This window comes from Anser anser, assembly GCF_964211835.1.
Source record: "Anser anser genome assembly, chromosome: 4".
NCBI lineage: Eukaryota > Metazoa > Chordata > Aves > Anseriformes > Anatidae > Anser > Anser anser.
In genome coordinates, this window is record NC_139724.1 from 49,037,664 (window position 1) to 49,057,529 (window position 19,866).

At 41.2% G+C, this 19,866-nt stretch overlaps 1 protein-coding gene across 4 annotated transcripts in view; it reads left to right on the forward strand.

The window, feature by feature from the left end:
• Positions 1-19,866, forward strand: part of ADAMTS3 (ADAM metallopeptidase with thrombospondin type 1 motif 3) — a 159,128-nt gene that overhangs the window by 121,547 nt on the left and 17,715 nt on the right. For 3 of the 4 annotated variants that reach the window (XM_083836119.1, XM_083836120.1, XM_083836121.1), the window contains 9 exons: positions 11,087-11,170; positions 12,714-12,870; positions 14,895-15,000; positions 15,779-15,922; positions 16,768-16,900; positions 17,386-17,499; positions 18,593-18,738; positions 18,877-18,960; positions 19,303-19,478. In XM_083836119.1, the coding sequence (XP_083692245.1) occupies positions 11,087-11,170; positions 12,714-12,870; positions 14,895-15,000; positions 15,779-15,922; positions 16,768-16,900; positions 17,386-17,499; positions 18,593-18,738; positions 18,877-18,960; positions 19,303-19,478 (1,144 nt within the window). The remainder of the gene's footprint in view (positions 1-11,086; positions 11,171-12,713; positions 12,871-14,894; positions 15,001-15,778; positions 15,923-16,767; positions 16,901-17,385; positions 17,500-18,592; positions 18,739-18,876; positions 18,961-19,302; positions 19,479-19,866) is intronic. The other variant, XM_083836118.1, reaches the window with a different exon arrangement.

The window sequence follows — 19,866 nt, forward strand, 5'->3', positions numbered from 1 at the left end:
CTCCAGATAGCAAGATGTTTATTCTGTAAATGAGATTTTCTGGGAGCAGGCCAAGCAGACTTGTCAGGAGTGTTCAGTGCTCCTGCGTTTTTTAATTTTCATTCTTATTGCCCAAGCAGAGGAAAGCGGGAGAACTGGGGCAGTGACACCATGCATTTGTGCTCCATTTCTTTAGGAGATGCCTTGGGGATTAGAGTTTTGGCATCCTATGAAATTGCCTTTGTGGGGCAGGTGTTGCCAGGAGAGATTATTCATGCAGGAAGGTTCTGCAAACTTTTTATTTAAAAAAATCTACTACTAGGTCTTTGTATAATACTTAAATGATTTTACAGTAGTAAAAGATTTTAAATTGGAATATGTCAACTTACACGTATCATTGTACTAACAGTGTTGTTGCTTCTGCCAATACTACTAGTTCAAAAAGTAGTAGTGTAAACTTGCAAAACTATTTTAAAGATTTTGAAGGTTTTTTTACCTTTAATTATCCTGTTGACTCAAAGTCAACAAAACTATAGCAAAGGTGTACTTGTCTGACAAATTGCCATTGGTTTCAGGGGGATTTTGTCTGAAAGACCTGGATTAGGACCTCTGGACATGAGTCTGTTCCTACTGTACTTATACAGTGAGAGGATATAGTTGAAAACCACTGGGAAGAAAGAGGTCTTCTAATATCCTTAATAATTCCTAGCTTCTGCTGCAGCACGGTTTTGAAGGAAAACCTGTTTAAAGAATAAACATGCAGAACAAAGAACTGCTCTAAATAGTAAATGGCACTTTAAAAAGAAAGCAAACCCTCTAGTTAAGTCTTTTGCTTAAATGCTGTGGCAATATGAATAGAAACTCCCAATAAAATCTAAAGAAGCAAACTCACATAACTCTTTTATAGTGTATCCTCTAGGGTTAGCAATTATTTTTTGTCTAGATATACATCTCAGGCTGTAAAATCAGTGGCAAGATACTATCAGATTCTATGGAAATGCACAGTACAGAAGAGCACAGTTCACATTGTACATTAGAAGTCACATAGTATACCAGCACTGAACACTAGAATTGCTCAAGCTTTCATGTTTTCTGTTTTTTCCATCTTAGGAAATCTAAAAAATGTATATATGAAATGAATGTAAAGGGAGATGTGTAATCCCTTGCAACATGTGGCCTTTCCTTAATGCATGTCAATGTCAAACCTGTATGGATCCATCTTAGAAGCTATGGGGGTCATAAGGTTTTCCAGGAAAGAAGAAAAGATAAAGACAGGCTTAGGAAAACAGGTTTACAATTAATAATGATTTGATCAATGTAGGAATTAATCAATGTGGTTTTTTTTCACTCACCGTTTTATTTCTGGAAGTCATTTCAAAATGATTTCTTAAGGCATACAGATCCTCTTTACTCTGTGTCACACCAGCCACCATCATTCCTGAGTAAGAGAATTAAATCCTTTCACTGCAAAGCATCAGAAACACCTACTCTCCCGTATCAAAAAAAAAACAATCTCACCTCTCCTTAGTACACATCATTCCACTTCAGGAGGGACAGCCAACGTGAATTTGGCCTTCAGTCCTTGTTTTATGGTTAGTTCATATGCTTGTGCTGATAAATTTTTCTTACACGTTTTCTGCTAATAATTTATTTAATTGCTCCAAACTTAATACCATTTTGACTGCCGTGGCAGGCACTGAAGCTTCTCTTTGGCTCTTGCACATAAAAAGAGTAACTGAGATTCACCCTCTCACTTAGTTCTTTTAAGCCTGAATTATGTAAGGGATGACTGGTGATTGCCGGGATAACATGCTCAACTCCACTGCACTAATCAGGCCAGGGGAAAATCTACTCTCAACAAGTTCATGGAAGAGGTGAGATCGGTGACAATGTGAAGTGATTAGAAAGCAAGTGGCAAGACTCAGCACTCTACGCTAGACTTCTCAGGGACACCACCTTCACAGTGGACCTTGTGTAAAACATACAACACAGAAATGATGCACTTAGAATGGTCAAGGCGTTACTTCTCTCCCATGTCCTTTCCCTTTGGTCCAAGCTTTGATTCATGTGTCTTGTATTGTAATATGTCCTGCCCTGAGCACCTTTACAGCTCCCATTTAGTGCACTGTGCAATGGTTGCGTCATATTGCTGCTACTCAAGCATGGAAAGCTGAGGCTGAAAATGTTACCTCTTGTGTTTCAGACTGAAAATGAGCTGCAGTATCTAGAGAATGTCTCTTGGCTCCCTTTATAAGCTCCTCAGTCATCTAAATAAGCTCACTATTCATAATGAACTGTGCTGCCAATAACACAAATCCTACATGTGTGAAAAACTACGCTGCTTAGGTGCAGACGAAATCTCTCAAATACTGTGGAGGAAGTATAGGGCCAGGATCGGAGTGTACCTATTGTTATGCTGTTATTGTCGTAAGACCCCACTTACCTTTTAGATGTTTAGAGCCAGGTGCATTTTAAAAAAGTTCTCAGCACCAGGTACCTGTCACAGTCCAGTCTCAGTTTTCCAAGAGCACCTTTGAAAATCTGCCCCACCTTTTGAGCTCCCAAAATGAGGACCAGCAATTTAAAAATCTAATCCATAGAATTTGACAGGAAAAAAAAATCTCCTTGGTAAGAATTTAAACCAACTGATATCTTTTCCAGTGAAACTCTGTGTAGAACTGTAACAACTCTGTATAGAATTATACTCTGCTATAAATCTAGAATAAGAAACTCCAGACATAACACACACATTGTAACAGAAAAACAGAATTCAGTCTGCTAAGTTTACAACCTGGCGCTTTGTTCAGACTGACGCCTTTCCTACTGTTTCTCTAATTGGGAGCTTAAATGTTTTAGTGGTATTTCAGCATGCATAAGGAATTGCTCTCTAACAATAAGCAAATGGATGCTGTAGAATCTTGATTTGATGAAAAGGGTCTGTTGAGTAATGTCTGTGCATTCGGTTTTGGAGCCCAAGGCATTCAATCATAACTTCCTGCCTTCCTCTGACATGCACACAGAAGGCTTTTGACTCGTGTGTGTTAGGAAGCTGAGTGTTAAGATCTTTGAGGAGAAACAAGCCACTGAACCTGGACTGCTCTGTGGATTACTGCTGAGACAGAAGGAAATTGACAGCAAGGCTTTGGTGGCTGTGAATGCATGTCTAGTAACTGTGTATCTTTGTTGCTAGCAGAAGCTTCTTTTTTAGGCTTGAGGGAATTAGAAAGCACATGAGCAAGCCTTTGCTTGTTCCTAGAAGATCATCAGCCACTAGGACTGCAGCTGTTGCAGTCCAGTGCTGCACTGGTGACATCAACAGATACAATTCAGCACAGCTGAATTTGCATGACATAAATGAACCCGACTTTTGGGTTCAGATTGTTTAGGTTTGGATCTAGCAGTGTTAAGTTTCAAGATCTGAACTTTGCATATCTGAACCTGTATCTTTTACTATTCCTAGAAATTGGGGGAAGAAGACAATTTGTGATGTTACTAGCATTCATGGGGATTTTGCAAGGCTGATGGTAACTTGCTGAGTCTAACTTGCCTTCCCAAGCAGGGAAATTAAGGGCTGTTTTGCCATATGTAATGCAGTATGTGCAAGATAGCTCCAGATTAGCTTCAAAATAATATGCACAGGCAGCAAAGGCAACGCTATTTAGCTCAAGTTCAAAAAAGCAGTATTAATTGCATTCATTCAACCCTGTGCCACGACTGGTTATCCTGGGCGCAGTGCCATGCTGACACAACTACACTGCTCTCTATGCCAGAGGTGGCTTGCTGAGAACCAAGCACTGCATGGTCTTGAGATGTCACTGGGAGCTCTAGAGCCAGAGGTTCAGTTTCAGCTAAAGGAATGCCTGAAATGATTCCCTGTATTCAATATTTATGTGTACTCCTGGCTTTAGAAACAGGGAGAAAAAGCCAGCATCAGAGATGCATCTAAAACAGCTGTTAAGGGACAGAACTGGAAGTCAGAAGCCCCAGTGGGCTCATCTACTCCAAAACAAAAAAATCTAGTGTGGTCTCTAGCTCATAGGTGAAGCTGTACCATTATCTCACAGCATAAACTGTTGAAGTCACTTACAGCCTGCTTTCCAGAAGGGCTGATGGCTAAGTCACCCACTTGAGAGAATGTCATTGCCCTGGAGTTGTTTTTGTTAGCTCTGTGGCCTGGCCAGTACTGAGCAGTTTCAGCTGAATTCCTTGAGGTCACACAACTGACATTTATTTTCTTGATCTTACCTTTACCGGGAGCATGTGAGGGGTTCTAGGCTCCATTTCCCAAACCCTGCCATAGCGCCGGTGCCATTCCTAATCCCCAGTCGAGCATCCATTGGAGAACCTGCAGAAGTACAGGGGGAAGCAAATAGAGCGAAGATGGGCAGAGGAGTGGGAAATGGGGTACTGCAGGACTGAGACTGTCCCCTTGCCCTCCTTCCTCTCTCCCTCCATTTGTTCCCCCACCCTGGTCATGCCCCAGAGCCAGGCAGCCTCCCTTGACTCAGTGGGTCCCTCAGGAGCCAGGCCCTGTCTTTGTAAGCTGGAGGGTTTTAGCATTGGTTTTGTTAGATCTGAAATTCAAGGTCTCCTGTATTAGGAAAGTGACCTTTGTTATTCCTTTGGTGCCTACTTAAGACAAAGTTTCCCTGGATTAAAGTATTTAGACCAGAAAGATAGCACAGAGACACCAGGTTATACTCGGGGGTTCTACGCAGGTTTGAACTCGTCAATATTCACATCCTTGCTTTCTTCCTTCTTGAGAATAAACCAAAATTAGCTAGTAGAGTGATAGTTCTATGCATCATTCATTTTCAAATCGCAAGCTGCTTGACAGACTTCTGCTTTTGGCAATCACTACCCACCGAGCACTGCAGGTTTGTGGTACCACCTCCTTCCTAAATAATAATTCTAGATTGTTGCCCATTGACACTGTTTATTGAGCACAGAAAAAATGTCCACATTTAATGTCAATTCTGGTGCAAATACTATTTCAAGGAGGTGAGTGTCAGGACTGCTTAGTGCTCACTTCTGAAGTTGATAGGAGCTTTACGATTAACTTCAGCAGGAAGACAGTGCCAGGTATGTCTCAACCTTCTGCCATAGTTCTCCATGCACACCCTATACCTGGAGCTTTTGATCTATCCACTTTGTCTCACTTAGATTTTTTAGAATAGAAATAGGATAACCATGAATTTTAGTGTCTTTCTCATTCAGAGTGGCTAGAAGTGCATAGTAGGGCCCAAACACATTAACTGAGAGATCTCTTCTGACTTCTGGTTTCTAACATGATCACTTGCCTGGATGTTATTATCTCAGATAAAGGAGAAAAGTCAGATCAGGGCTCATTCTTTTCTTTGCAGTTCAGTGTGGAAACAAGAGCTAATGCTGGCAACTGAGTATAGTATGCATCAAGTAGCAGGTAATCTGCAGCATTTTTCTGTGCAGATCTGCTGGACTGTTCTTACTCGCAGCATTTCAGAAATGCTAATTCCAGATTTTCCCTGAGCAGTCACTTGTGACTACGCTAAACTGCACAGATAATTTATATTGCTGAAGAATGTGAAACAGGAGTTAATGCAGTTTTGGCAAACGTGGAAGTAAGTTAACACTTGAATCCAGAAAGTTTGAGATGAAAAGTTATAATTCCTGTGAGTAACAAAATATCCTTGATACAGTACTTTACAGGGAATTGTGTTTTTTACCACGTATCTCATGGAACATCAACACAAACATGTTTTTTGAGCAATTGTCTTCTCTTTCTTTTACTGGGAAAGGAATCTTGAAATAAGCAATCACTGAGTGTTGTATTTTGAAGTTGTCATCTCCTCTGTGTCTTTAATTCTAGTTGTTGGCCAACTAATTAATTCTAGTTATTAATTCTAGTTGTTGACCGCTATTGTGGCGGAATTAATAGATACAAGGTATTGTAAAGCGTTGTCTTTATGTTTGTTCTTTGCATGTATCAAAGCAGTGCATTGTTGGCAGGAGATGAACTCCAGAAAATAATCTGTTCTATTGTTTTTCCACTCCGTGGTAAAAATTCATTAAGGAAGATTTCAGAGTATTGGCTTTTTACTCTTAAATCATTTAGCTTTGTAAACAGCAGAACTGATAAACTGAACTGAAGTGCTTTTCTTATACATCAATGGCTCCATCTACTGGGAGTATGTGTCATAAAGAGCAGGTGCAAGCTGAAACACTTCATCCATGAGAAGCTGTAGGTCAATTACAGTAAAGACTGTTACCCTTTTTAGATGTAATGACAATCTAGTCATTTCTGTCAAGATTTTAACTACTTTGGTATGAGACTTAAACAGCACACAGGGAAAACAAGAAATGAGAAGAAAAACGTCATGCAAAATAAAGGCTGGGAAAATAATCTTAAGGGAAAGGTTGCCAGAAAAGCCCAAGTTGATCACTGTTCCTGCCCATTCTTTTGCCTCTGCTGAGTGACATTCCAGGAGGCTTATCTGTATTGCAGACCTACACATCTGAGTGTTTGCAGAGCCCGGACACCTACAAAAATCTCACAACAGGAGTCTCTCTGCCGACTTGACCAGGCTGTGGGTTGGGTGTTGAGTTGGAAGAGGAGAATGGGGAGGAGGCAGCTTCTGTTCTCTCATTTGAAACCTTTGAACTGTCATCTCCCAGTCTGGCTTTCTGTGGAAAACAGTTGTGCTAGAGTGGCACAGTTCAGAAGAATCTCTCTGCTTATTTCCTCACGTTTCCACATCACGGTGAGCACTGAAGGATGTTCTTTATGGGCAAATAGCCTGTTTTGTAGATACTGACTTTTTCTTAGGAGTTTGAGAGTCCTTGTCTTGCTTGACATCCAGCTGTTGGGTTACACACTGTGGAGCTAAATTGGGTGGCTTCAAGAATGTCTCAGGCCCTCTCTCTTCATCACAGGACTAAAGAGGCTAAGACAGCCTCTTTCAAAGTCCCACACCTTCTAGTCCTAGAACCGTGAGTGTTAACACACACAGTTTCAGCAGGGTTCTAACTTACCTCAGTGTCTGTCAAGGTTACTAGTTAAAGAGCTATTTCTATAGGATGCAACCATCACATACTCCTCCTATGTATTAGTTTGTTAGTTTTAATCTAATTCTACCCTCAGACTTTGGTAAAGTATAATGGCATGCAAAAGTGTACCAAAAGAGCTCAGCTCATTCCTTGCCTTTTCATCTAGTGGTTTGTACCTGTGGATGGTCTGTAGACCAATAAGGACTTTATTTTCAAGCCATTTTCTTTCCAGTGATGCAAACAGTACAGCAGATGATGGCATTGATCATTACATTCTGAAATACTCGACTCTCCTTCAGTATAGAATGCTAATTAAAAAACTGCACTTTCCTCTGCACAAGTCAGACACAGAAATGTCAGTAGTTTAATCAAGGCAGAAACAGAGTCACTGAGGCTTTACAGTCTCCAAAACCCAAGGACAGTCACATGAAAGATCTGTTGTAAGCACAGAAGAGCTTGCTGTGAGTGAGCAGAGGCAGGAAAATACCAGCAGATTGCTGTGTATTAGCCTGCAGCCCCCACCTGCACACCATGGAGGTCAGTCCATGGGCAACCCTGAAAAGGAATCGCATGCTACCACAGAATCTCAGAATATTAGGGATTGGAAGGGACCTTGAAAGATCATCTAGTCCAATCCCCCTGCTGGAGCAGGAACACCTAAATCATGTCACACAGGTACCTGCACAAAAGCTGCTGTGCAGCTGCAGCTTTCTGTCTGTCCCAGATTTGAAAGGCCAGCTACCATGAATGAGCTTGTGCTGCAGGAGGTACTCAGAGGAATCACCCAATGTAACCTGGGGATGTTGGTTGGCTGTAGGTCAAGAGGCAGCAATTTCTGTGTCAAGTAAGAATCCAGCCACATTTCTTTTAGGGAGCACAGTCTGGCTAGGGTGTGTCTTTAATATCACCTTTGCTGTTTTATGAGTACATCAGTTTGGGAATGTGGGGTCACCCATGACATTGGTACTGTGTAAACATAGGTGAGTTTCCACAGAAACCCTTAAGTCCCTTTGTTTGTGGTTATCTTCCTTTTCCAGTGCTCTCTGCTGCAGCTGTAGGGTTCACTGCCAGGTGCATTTATTTTGTCTGTTTGAATAATTATTTATCCACTCAGTAAACAGATACTAACCCACTTTGTATGTGGAGTCTCCCAGCTGTCACTGCTGTCCCAGTGAGAGTGCTGATTTACTTCTTTGTGTGTATATTACTGTTGAATTCAGTCTAACTACTTTTTTTCTCATAAATACTACACCAGAGGCTGCATGGCCAGTTGGAAATCTGTGATGTGTTTCCCAAGTTCACATCAGACAAATCAAGTTTCCTGAGGCGTGATTTATATATGCATTTTGTACCAGTACCAGTATCTTGGAATGCGATTTGTTTTGCCAGTATAACCACAGTGTAGATGCAATTACAGCAATCTGAAAGCGCTGCAGTCTACACTGACAGTTTTCAGCGCTTATTTTGATTTGTGACCTTCTAGCGAGGTTACAGTTTCCAGAATTTCCTGTATCTAGGTCACAAGAGTATATATGAACTTGCTCCTTCCTCGTGGGAATCCTGTGTTGGACCCTTCTGAAGCAGTCCACAGAGAGAGGTGTAAAACAAAAGGTGTTGTGGAGAAATCTTGAAGAAAACTTGAATCTTCAGGTCAATTCCAGGACCCTTTCTGTCTCTATGAAAGTCACTCCTGGGGAGCTTGTTGTTTCTTGGCACAAGGGAAATTGTAAACGTTTTTCTGACATAAACTTTGGTGGGAGCAACAGTATTGCATTACTGAGGAGAAAATATGAGATGAATAATTGAACTTTGGCATAATTGCTTCACAAGGCAGGCAGTCTAAGTTATGTGCTCATTTCTTGTAAAACTATCCTGCTGACAGTCTGTTCTTGGTTGGTCCTAAAAGGGATTGCATTTTTTAAAACCATGGACTGAAGTCATTGTGCCAGGTCCCACAGTCTGGACAACTCAGAATGACCTTTTTCCCTGAGGGGAAGGCGAAAGTTCTGTTTAGCATGACTAAAAAAAAAATTAACCTCTAAATACTGCTCAAATATACCATCCTTACTCTGAACAGTGGTATTCATTTTCCACCAATTACCCATCATATAATATTTATTTTGTTTTGATGGAAATAAGTAACTTCAGTGATGAACTGCAGATGTTTTAGTCCCCTAATTTATACTCTGGTGGAAGGACATTTCTCACCTTCCCAGGCACAAAGAAGGTCCTCAAGAAGAACAATTTCTGGCCCATCTGCACAATTCTGTTTCTTTTTTTTAAAAAAAACATAATTTCTACAAATACTCTTTTTAAAATTATGTGTTCACATTTGTACTAATTTATATTTAAAAAATAGGGCATGAGTATTAGCTGCTTCTTAAAGAAAGTCTTCAAAACAACACAGTGAAAAATTTCATCTGTTCAGGGAGCAGTGGAACTGCCATATTTCCTCTGGATTTCTGTCATATGGCTGTGCTCTCTAACAGGATATAAGCTTCTCTCATGCTAGGAGAGTTCAGAAGCTCCTGTGCTTGTGCAACGTCTGGGCTTCCACATGTGTATGTGATAAAGGATATGCAGTCTTTGCTTCCATAGGAGCAGGAATAGCATTGTTATTTCCAATCAGCTGCTTATTTTCGGAAACTTCTACATATTTGATTTCTTTGAGATCTTTATTTGCAACTGTTACTGGAAAGTGGTAAAAAAGGCCAAAATTTATTGGGACACTAGAACTAACAGGAAATTACTATCTAATCTTTATTTATTTGGAAACCAGACTGAAAACATTGAAATAAAAATTCTGTCTTTAAATTATGTGTACAGATCTTACTGTAGACCTCTGCAAACCTAGTTTGGTGCAACGCCATGGACTCTTTTGTGAGGGCACCTTGTGAGCTTTTAATTTTGCTCTTCCTGTGTGTTTTCTGCAGCCCCTGAGGATGAGTTTTGATGTCTCATGAGGTTGTCTTATGTATGGGTGTTTTCTCAGGCTAGCAGTTGTTTTTATTGTACTAAGTCTCTCCAGGTCCCGTAAATGTTACATGCTTTCATGCAGTTGGTGAACTTTTTAAATGGAATGTGTTGACTGGCAGAAATCAAGCGTATTTGGAGATATCATTACTCTGTGAGGTATACTACAGGGTTTATGTCTCTGGCAACGCTGTTGACTGTAAAACTTTCAGATGAGAACTTCCAAAGCATTTCTGGGATTTGGAAACGCTTTGCTCATTAATTTTAAGATTGATTTAGAATCAGGAGTATTATTCAAATCTTTAAAGCTAAACACATGCCTACATGTATGCAGAAATGGAGCCTCATTGATCGTGTCATTGCCTGAATATTCTAGAGCTTCAGAATGCAAAAATGGCTCAAAGCCAAATCCTCAGGTATTTTCTGAGGACAAACCTATGCTCAAGTTAATGGCATATTTCCTTGAGTGAGAGCTAATGGCAGCAGAATCTTTTACAAAATGAAAAATATGCTCTCATTCTCCCCACTAAAATACTCATCCCATGTGTTTAAACTGATTGAAGTGAGACAAATGGTTGACGAAGCAAATAGAAACAGGATTGGGAGTTCATCCAGAGTTACAGTGGCCAGATGGCATAGCAGAGGTGGTGACCATGCGGGCTGGATGGTGATGGCTTTATCTGTTGTTAAAACAAACTCTTATCTGCTTTTAAATCCCACAGTGAATATGAACACACTGCTTTAACCTTGCTTTCAGGAATAGCTTCATTTCCCTCATTATGTTTATCAAACAAGTGAAATCGAGTGTTCAGATAAGTATTTGCAGGGTTTGAGGTCTCTCTTTTCCCAAACAACTCTTCTATTGGCCCTGCTCCAAAGGCCATTATATTTGAGAGGAGTCTTGAAACATGCTTCAGAAAGTTCTCAGTGAGGGGTATATGATGACGGGAAGGGTAGCCTACATTTCTCACTGCATGGAAATGATTTGAGTCTTGAATCCTTCTCTGAGAAGACTGTAGTAATATAAGCACTTGAAATGACAGATACATGGCCTTGGAAGATTCCCTATCATTGGTGATTTTTTCAGTTTTTCCTTTTATTTTTTCAGGTGAATGAAATTTACCATGATGAATCCCTGGGTGTTCATATAAATGTTGTATTGGTCCGAATGATCATGTTGGGGTATGCAAAGGTAAGCAAGCCTCTGACCCAGTTCTTCACATTTACCTTCTTTGTAACCATAGTCCATGGGAGCTACGTGAATGGATGCAGAGACAGAGGTCTACTGAACCACTAGTTCCAGAGAACTGCATTCCCTGTTTGGCATGTTCTAAATGTGCTTGTGCCCTCATACCTGAGACTGATTATCAGTGTCCCTTCTGTGACGCAAGTGTACAACCGGTTGCAGAGTCACTTTACAGCTGATTTATCAATTAGAAGCTGAAAGACTGCAGCAACCGAATATTTGTCATATCAGATAGATTCAGTCAGGTGGAAAGCTCCTTTTCCAGTGTATTCTTTTCATAATGTCACCAAGTATCTGTGTTTAAATGCAAGGTTGCAGTGACTGGATCTGTCCTGATGATGTACCCCTGATGATGCTATTGAGGGATGGGCATGGGCTGAGAGGAGGTAGGGAGCACCTCGACCCACTGCAGCCCCCACTCCTGGCAGAGCTCAGCCTGCTTGGGTTTGCAGCCTGAATTCTGCCCTCAGGAAGAATTACCTCAGGTTGTGAAATCAGTTTAGTAGAAGCAATTATCTTGACTGACCAACACAACTTGCTGGTGCCCCACCTGCAAGCAGGCTGCTAGGGAAACCATCTCCTTTTCTCATTGTTGTGTACACTCCTTTTACTGGGTCATAGCACACTCCCCTGCTTTTTGCCCTGGACAGTACTAGTTGATTTCGTTGGTAAAATACATTCAGAGAGTTTTCAAACATGCTTGTTAAGTTGTTCAGGATGAGAGGAAAGTGCTAGTGCTCTTTAGTGCTATTGCTGCATATCCCTTCCACTTAGACATTGAATTTGGGCAAGGCAAAAGACCATTATGATGTTGGTCTTGTAATTAAATTCAGTCACTTCCTTTTCAACTACTGAGCTTGTAAGCATGCTCTGTAGCAAAAATCTCACAGAACCAGATGGTTAATCTGTGTTAATCAGTACAGATTTACTGGCGCTACAGGGTTTTGCACCAGTTGTGAGGCATTGTCCTCTGTGTTTATATTATTCACTTCCTCCATACAGGCTGTATGTTGTCACTGTGCTCTCATTTAACTCAGAGTCACGTTGTCTTCTGGCAGTCAAGAATGTAAGCAAGTCCCAACAAAGGAAATAAAAATGTCCTTATTCAATCCTAACATCATGTTGTGTTTTTCTCCTGCACATTACAGGCTATACACAGAAAGGCCATTAGTTTGTAGATGATGTAAATACTCATTATACTGTCTTCAAAAAAATATCCTAAAGATGCACTATTACATATGCACACCCCTTTGGCTCTGCCTGGGGATCAAAGACAATGAGGCCAAGAAGGAATATCGGTCCTGTGTTACAGATCAATGTCCAGCTGTACTTGTTTTCTTTTCTCATAGGAAAGAGGACTACCATTGCTTAGAGTGATAGGGAAATAGGGAAAGAGAAATAGGAACCTGTTTGGTGCTCCAAGAAAATCAAAACTTGTCTGAATTTCCTACCTTTAGGAGCTCCCGGGTCTAATGTGTTTCTTTTTCAGTCCATTAGCTTGATTGAAAGGGGGAATCCCTCGAGAAGCCTGGAAAATGTTTGTCGCTGGGCGTATCAGCAGCAGAAGTCAGACCCCAATCATTCAGAGCACCACGATCATGCCATCTTTTTGACAAGGCAAGATTTTGGGCCTGCTGGTATGCAAGGTAATGCTGCTGACCTGGAGCTTTTTTTTGTTTGCTTGTTTTGTTTTGTTTTGTTTTTTGTCTAGTGCCTGTCCAAAAAAAAAAGGAGAAAAAAAAGAAAATTGCATTGTTATATGATCCTGAGACAATAAGGAGTATTGGCATTGGCTCAGCAAGTACTTAAGTGTTCCATTTTAAAAATATATATTGAAACTTGGTCCTGTTCAGGAAAGCATGTACGCTCACAATAACTTTCAGTTTCCTATCCTAACTTTAGGAAAGGCCCACATAGACAGCCCAAGAATGAACTCATTACTGTGTTTTGGAGAAAAATTATTTCCTCTATTTCATTTTACCTACTTTTTCAAAAGCAAGTAGTCCTTGCCATGATAGACCTTGCTGTTTATATCTAACTGCAGCAGATGATGTTTCTTACCTTACAGATGTAAGTAAATAGCTGTTCACTTCCATCAAACAGTTTGTGGTTTTGTGAGTGCATGCAGGGAATATTAGGAACTCTCAATATACTTTGCATTCAACTTTGCTTTTATTTTGTTACAACAGTGTACCAGCTAGTTTGATACTGCACTACTCCTTATGATTCAAGGAACTAATGATAATGGGAAAGAAATTCCATGTGATTTATGTCAGTGCAGAAAAATAGGAGTCGGGGTGAGGCTTCTGAAATGTTGCTGCTCTGTGCAGCTCTGCAAACCGGTCCCTTTTTTATTTCTTCGTTTCTTATGTAGTTACACTGCAGAATATGCACCTCATAATGATTTATCCAGACCAAACAAGCAATTTCATCACTTGTGCTGTGGTCTGTGGTAGGACCAAGGGTTCCTCTTAACTGAGACATTGTGGTTTTGTGTGCTTCTTACTTTGCTTGCAGGTGGAAAAGAGAACTAGAAAATTGAGCAATATCTGAAACAAAGCTGTCCAGCTAAGTGTAATGGCCTCCACCGCAATAAACGTAGTATTAGACAGTCAAACAGGCCCTCTGTCTTTAATGCCTCAGTTTCCACAAGCCCACTAGCAGTACTGCTTCCTCGCTCATGTTCTCTGTGTCAGTCCACAGAGATTGTCATAATAAAATCCTGCAGCTCCTCCTGGTGCCTCAGCCACATGCCCAGCTCCAGTGCTGCAAATGGTTCTTTGGTTCCATTCCTTCTGCCAGCTACTACAGTCCCCTTTAGTGCTTGCTGTGCCTATCTTCTGTGCCTTTGACTCAAATCCTGCAACTTGTCTCAGAAGAAAAGGCCACAATTCATTATCCAGTCATGGAGAAGCAGTGTAATATATATAATTTAATATGGTACCAGTAGTACGTTCAGGTCAAATGTCCAAAGTTTACCAGTCTTTGCTTAGCACATGGTAAGAGTGACATGTTTTCAGTCAGAAATGCCCTTTAGCAAGAAGGTTTTTCAGTTTTATGCTGGTGAACCCTTACTGGTTGACGTACATTTCTGCTTCTCCACATAGTTTTTTGAAAAATGTACCATGTTCTGGCTGTCCAGCTGGAGACGTCTTAAATGTTTGTGTTCAGTTGCTTCACCCTTCAGGATGAGGCAAGGGCACTGAGTCTGCTCTCAAATCTGGACTAGCGTGCCTGGAGGGAAACTGGTTAGGATGAGATGTTAGGCAGAATTCCCTGTCTTCAGAAAGATTTCATCTTTTACTGAGGAAACGGTATGCAATATGCACCAAGCAGAATGCAGATGAAGGTACTACTATGAACACATACTAACAAACAAAAAAACAACCAACCAACCAAAAAAAAACCAGCCTATTGCTCTTCTGTTTAATTGAACAGGAATCGTGTACATTTTTGGTGATAAGAGTATGAGTACGTGAAGTAATCCAGATAATCTGCAGAACCAAACCTAGCTTGTCAGTAATTGCAGACAGTAATTGCAAAGACAGAAGAAAAATTGACAAACAAAGAAAAAGAATTCTAGGTTCTTCTCAGGTAATAAATTTATTGAGGTGTCTAGTTTAAAATAAATATAATGGGTAAAAGAATCAGACATGGTTTCTCTCAATAGGATATGCTCCTGTTACTGGCATGTGTCACCCGGTTCGAAGCTGTACTCTCAACCATGAGGATGGCTTTTCATCAGCTTTTGTTGTTGCTCATGAAACTGGTCACGTGTAAGTCTAACTTATAAAATTAGATTACCAGCAAAATGGTGCTCCATCTTCTTTTTATTTGAAGTGGTTTAATTTTAAAAGGTCTGTACTAATGTGTTAATTTGGCACTTTGTAAAGAATGATAAAATGGGAATAACTGATCAAGCAAAGATCTCTGTTAGCTGCTGGGTGAATTAATGTCAAGCACTGAGGATCTGCTTTTTTGTCTTCCTTAATTAGTGCAGGCTACTTGTTCAGTTCACTCTTCTGTTTTTTTTTTCTGTCAGCATTGAAATAATATAGGAGGAACTTAGATGAATTTGAGATGACCAAGTCATTTCCATGTCAAGCTGCACCAGATGCACACTTCAAAATTTAATGTGTTAACCTAATTAGCTCTTTGGATGTGCAACATGATAACTACGTTAATTCTAAGTATAAATAGGTGCTTTAGATAAGTGAGTATACTAACACGAACAATTCAATGTCTGAATGAACTGACCACTGATAGCAGAACTGTTGTTTTCCTTTATCTGAAATGGAAGCAGAAATCATCATCTAGGTAGTTCATTTCTGGTATTAACAAATAAAATGAAGTATAAATGGAAGAGTATTCAGCGAGTCCTTATAGTCTGGCATCAAAGAAGATCTGTTTGAAATGTAGGTGCTATCTTTAGAACGCAGAGAACAATTTCATTTTGAATGATTACGTGTGCATGAGAAACCGTTTTCTTTACAGCTGTTTTACCATTTGCAAAGCAGAAACTACTGGGGCTCTTATACCCATTCTTTGTTTCAGGCTAGGAATGGAGCACGATGGTCAAGGGAACAGATGTGGGGATGAGACAGCAATGGGGAGCGTTATGGCTCCCTTGGTGCAGGCTGCCTTTCATCGTTACCACTGGTCCAGATGCAGCGGCCAAGAACTCAAAAGATACATACAGTAAGGACCTGTCAGCACTCATCGGCAGTTGTTTTACTAAAGGAAACGGAAGTCTATGCAGTTCCCTGGGATGTGGGGCCAGTGGGGGGCCCTCCATTAGATGGCAAAGAAGAGAGGCCCACCAGGAGCAGACACAACTGTCATAAATGGGACCTCTGTCTGTGAAGTCCCTTTTTATAAACACAGGGGTACGGGGGTTTCCGAGATGCTGGGGAATGGGATCCTCTGGTGGGGGCTGCTCTCTGCTTCCAGACAGGGATTCAGCATTCAAAGGCATTCCAGTAGGCTTCACTGTGACTCACTGCAACAGCAGTACACCGTAGATTTCAGGGCCTGTTCTCAGACTACTGTCCTGTTTCAAAGCCCCATGAAGTCAGTGGAAAGGCTCCCTTTGACTCCAGCAGGCTTTGTGTTAGCCCTTGTATTAGGACGCGTGCAGTAGTTTGAAGCATACTGAGAAACTGAGCATACTGAGAGACTTTGGCACCGAGAACTGGAAGTGTTTGTTTTCTCCCTCTGGTGACAGGAAAGTAAAGCGCAAATTCCGTATGTACTGTTAGGGCAGGGAACAGCAGAAGATGCTGCTCCACAGTTCCTAGCAAATGTGGGGATTTTGCTGTCAGATCTTCCCATCCAGTGCCCAGTCACGTTGTGCTAGGCAATATTCTTACAGAAGGGACTGTCTGCACTTCAGAGAATAATACCCATATATAAATAGGGCAGAAAATAGGTTAGAATAAAGGAATATTGCCAATATTGACATCTAAGAAAAAATACTTGGATATTACTGATCAAAAAAGTGATTATTATTTTCTTGCTATTTTTTTCTGTGCATCTTTCCACAGCTCCTACGACTGTCTTCTCGATGACCCTTTTGAACACGATTGGCCAAAGCTTCCTGAGCTGCCAGGCATCAATTATTCCATGGATGAACAGTGCCGCTTTGATTTTGGTGTTGGCTATAAAATGTGCACAGCGGTATGTCCAGGACAGTCATTGTGAAGACAAACATTCATTCAGCAAGTCGGTGTTTGGCCTTATTTAATAGCTGCAAAATATGCATTTTCTCACAGTTGAAGAGCAGTTAATGCAGTAGTTTAAACAGATATACAAGGAGGAGAGAGAGATTTATGGGTGAAACCCAATCATCTGAGTCATTTGGTTTAATGGTCAGGTGGACAGCAGCACAGTCGACAAGACACAGAGTTGTGGCACGAAGCCTGTGATCCCGAGAAAGAAGGGAAAAAAATCATCTTCCTCCCACTTCTGGGGCCTCCTCCTTCCCTCTTCTTGCCAGTTCAGGACCAGGGTATGCAGGGAATAAGCACTACCCTTCCCCTTCTGAAGATACTTCACTTACTGATAGCTGTGGTAGATTAATTGACTGGGTAGATTGAATCCTTATCCAAAAAGCATCAGTAACCTAATTTTGAGTTTCATCTCATAAATGTCCTCCATTTCAGTTCCGAACGTTTGACCCATGCAAGCAGTTGTGGTGCAGCCATCCAGATAACCCGTACTTCTGTAAGACTAAGAAAGGGCCTCCACTCGATGGGACAGAATGTGCCCCTGGGAAAGTGAGTACTGTGTTTTTGCTATGTTTGTATTAAAAGAAACAAAATCAACTGCGTTCGTTTGGGTCAAAGGGAAAATAGGAAAATAGGAAATTGGCCAGCATCACCTGGGTGGAGCCAGAGGAAAAGCAGGAGCTGTGCTTTCCCACTGTGGTGTTCTGTGAACTGTTCGAAGTTGGTTGTAATACGGACTAAATTTTGGATGTTGAAGACACTGAGCCCTTAGTTCAGGTGTAGTCCACTCCCATCCTCTTCTGTGGCATTTTAGTTACGGGTTTGTTTTTTGGTTTTTTTTTTTTTGATTCTTCTCCCATCTGCAAAGTGCCCACAAAACGTCATTAAGAATCCCTGGCAGCAGATGATGCTGTCACTGTAGGACAGGAGTATGTAATCCCAAACTCTTCTTAGTGCTTGTGGTCCAGACATCCTGTGGCTAAATGTTTGTGTAGACTTAGGATTGGCTTTTATTTTTGCCTTTTAATATCCCCATTAGTGAATGTCCTGCTGCTAATTCATTTTTAATTATACAATTATACTCAAGCAAATGTTTGTTTAACAAATTCCATGTAAAAGAGAGCCACTTATACTATCTGGATATGCCCTAGCCAGCAGCAAAAAAATACCCTGCCCAGTGACTAGCCCTCTGTTCCAGCTTATTTGCATGAGTGTTTTATTTGGCCAGTACGAGGAAAAAAAGTAAAATAAAAAAACTACTAATCCTGATCAAGAACTTCATCCTGTGATACAGTAATGAGAACATGAAAATTCCTTTAAAAAGATGGTAGCAACTAAGACTCAAACAAAGCAAAGAATTATTTAAATCAAGTGGAAAGAGTATAACATGTTTTGTGCATCTGCCGGTGAAAGGATACAGGCTCAGGTATGGCAGTGCTGCTCATTGGGGAGGGGGATCAGGCACTGCTGGGCCCAGAGTACAGAGACCCTCACCCACTTTGTCCCCAGGAAAGTCTCTGTTTGCAGTCTGTTTTCTGAGGCATCCCTTCTTAGCCCCATGAGCTCACCTCTGTGGACTTTTAACTTTACTGTGATTATACATTTGGTTTGGTTTCTGTTTTCCTTGCCCGATTTCTCTCAGTGGTGCTACAAAGGTCACTGCATGTGGAAGAATGCTAACCAGCTGAAGCAGGATGGCAACTGGGGACCCTGGACAAAATTTGGATCCTGTTCACGAACCTGTGGAACTGGAGTTCGCTTCCGAACACGCCAGTGCAACAATCCAATGTAGGTCCTCTGCCTTGGTGGTAGTTCCAGTGACTGGTAATCATTGTAGGTGTTGGCTGAAATGGCATTTACGTTTTGGGATGGAGTCTGCCAAAATTCACGTTCTGTTCAAGCCCCTTGAAACATGGCTTTTTGCAGGGAGCCAGGATCATTCTTGAAGAATTCAAGAATTTCCAGAGGAAAGCCTGTGGAAAACCATCCCACGAAGGATTTAGCTGATGTGTAAGAGTGAAGAGAACATAGTGTGCAAGCTCAGCAAGCTGCGGGATAAACTATTAGATGATCCCTAACTGTAAATCAACAATTGGCAGCATATATGTGCACATGCATTGCTACTGCATTTCAGCACATGACTTTGGGATGTTTGGGCAAGCGTGGAGGTTACATTGCAAGTGCGTATCTGTGCAGTGTAACTGCTCTGTTTCCATTTCTGTCAGTTCACACCCCTTTTTTTTTAAATTGTTACTTACAATTGAGTGTGAATTTCACTTTAAGATTGAAGGAAAAAAAAAAGAAGTAACGTTCAGAGGGCTTTAGAATCTCTTGAATGTTTTCTCCTCACAGGCCGATTAATGGAGGTGAAGATTGTGCTGGTGTCAATTTTGAATTTCAACTCTGCAATACAGAAGAGTGTCCAAAGCACTTTGAGGATTTCAGAGCACAGCAATGTCAGCAACGCAATTCCCACTTTGAGTATCAGAACAGCAAACACCACTGGCTGCCATATGAACACCCTGACTGTAAGTTCTGTTATTTGTGTTTATTACAAGTCAGTCCTCAAATCTTGCAGAGCTTGTGGCAGTCTCGTTCCAGTCACCATGCAGAGACTGGAAATAACTGGGGTATGAGCGAGCGTAGCTGAGACTAAAAAGCAGGAAAAAAGAATGGCCCAAAAAGAAATTTCTGAAATTTCTGTACTTTCTCCAACCCTAGCCCAGCTAGCTTCCCCTAACTTTCATCCTCTTCCTAGTGAGAACACAGTGTGAAAGCTGAGGCTTGCAGCTCTCAGCTGCTGCTGGAATAGTTGGTGGGTGCTCATTGCATTTAATGCCCCTGACTGTTGGGGCCAAGTGTAGAAAGCTGTGTTCAGGTCCTGAAAGACTCTTCCTGCCCTCTCTCCCATACAGC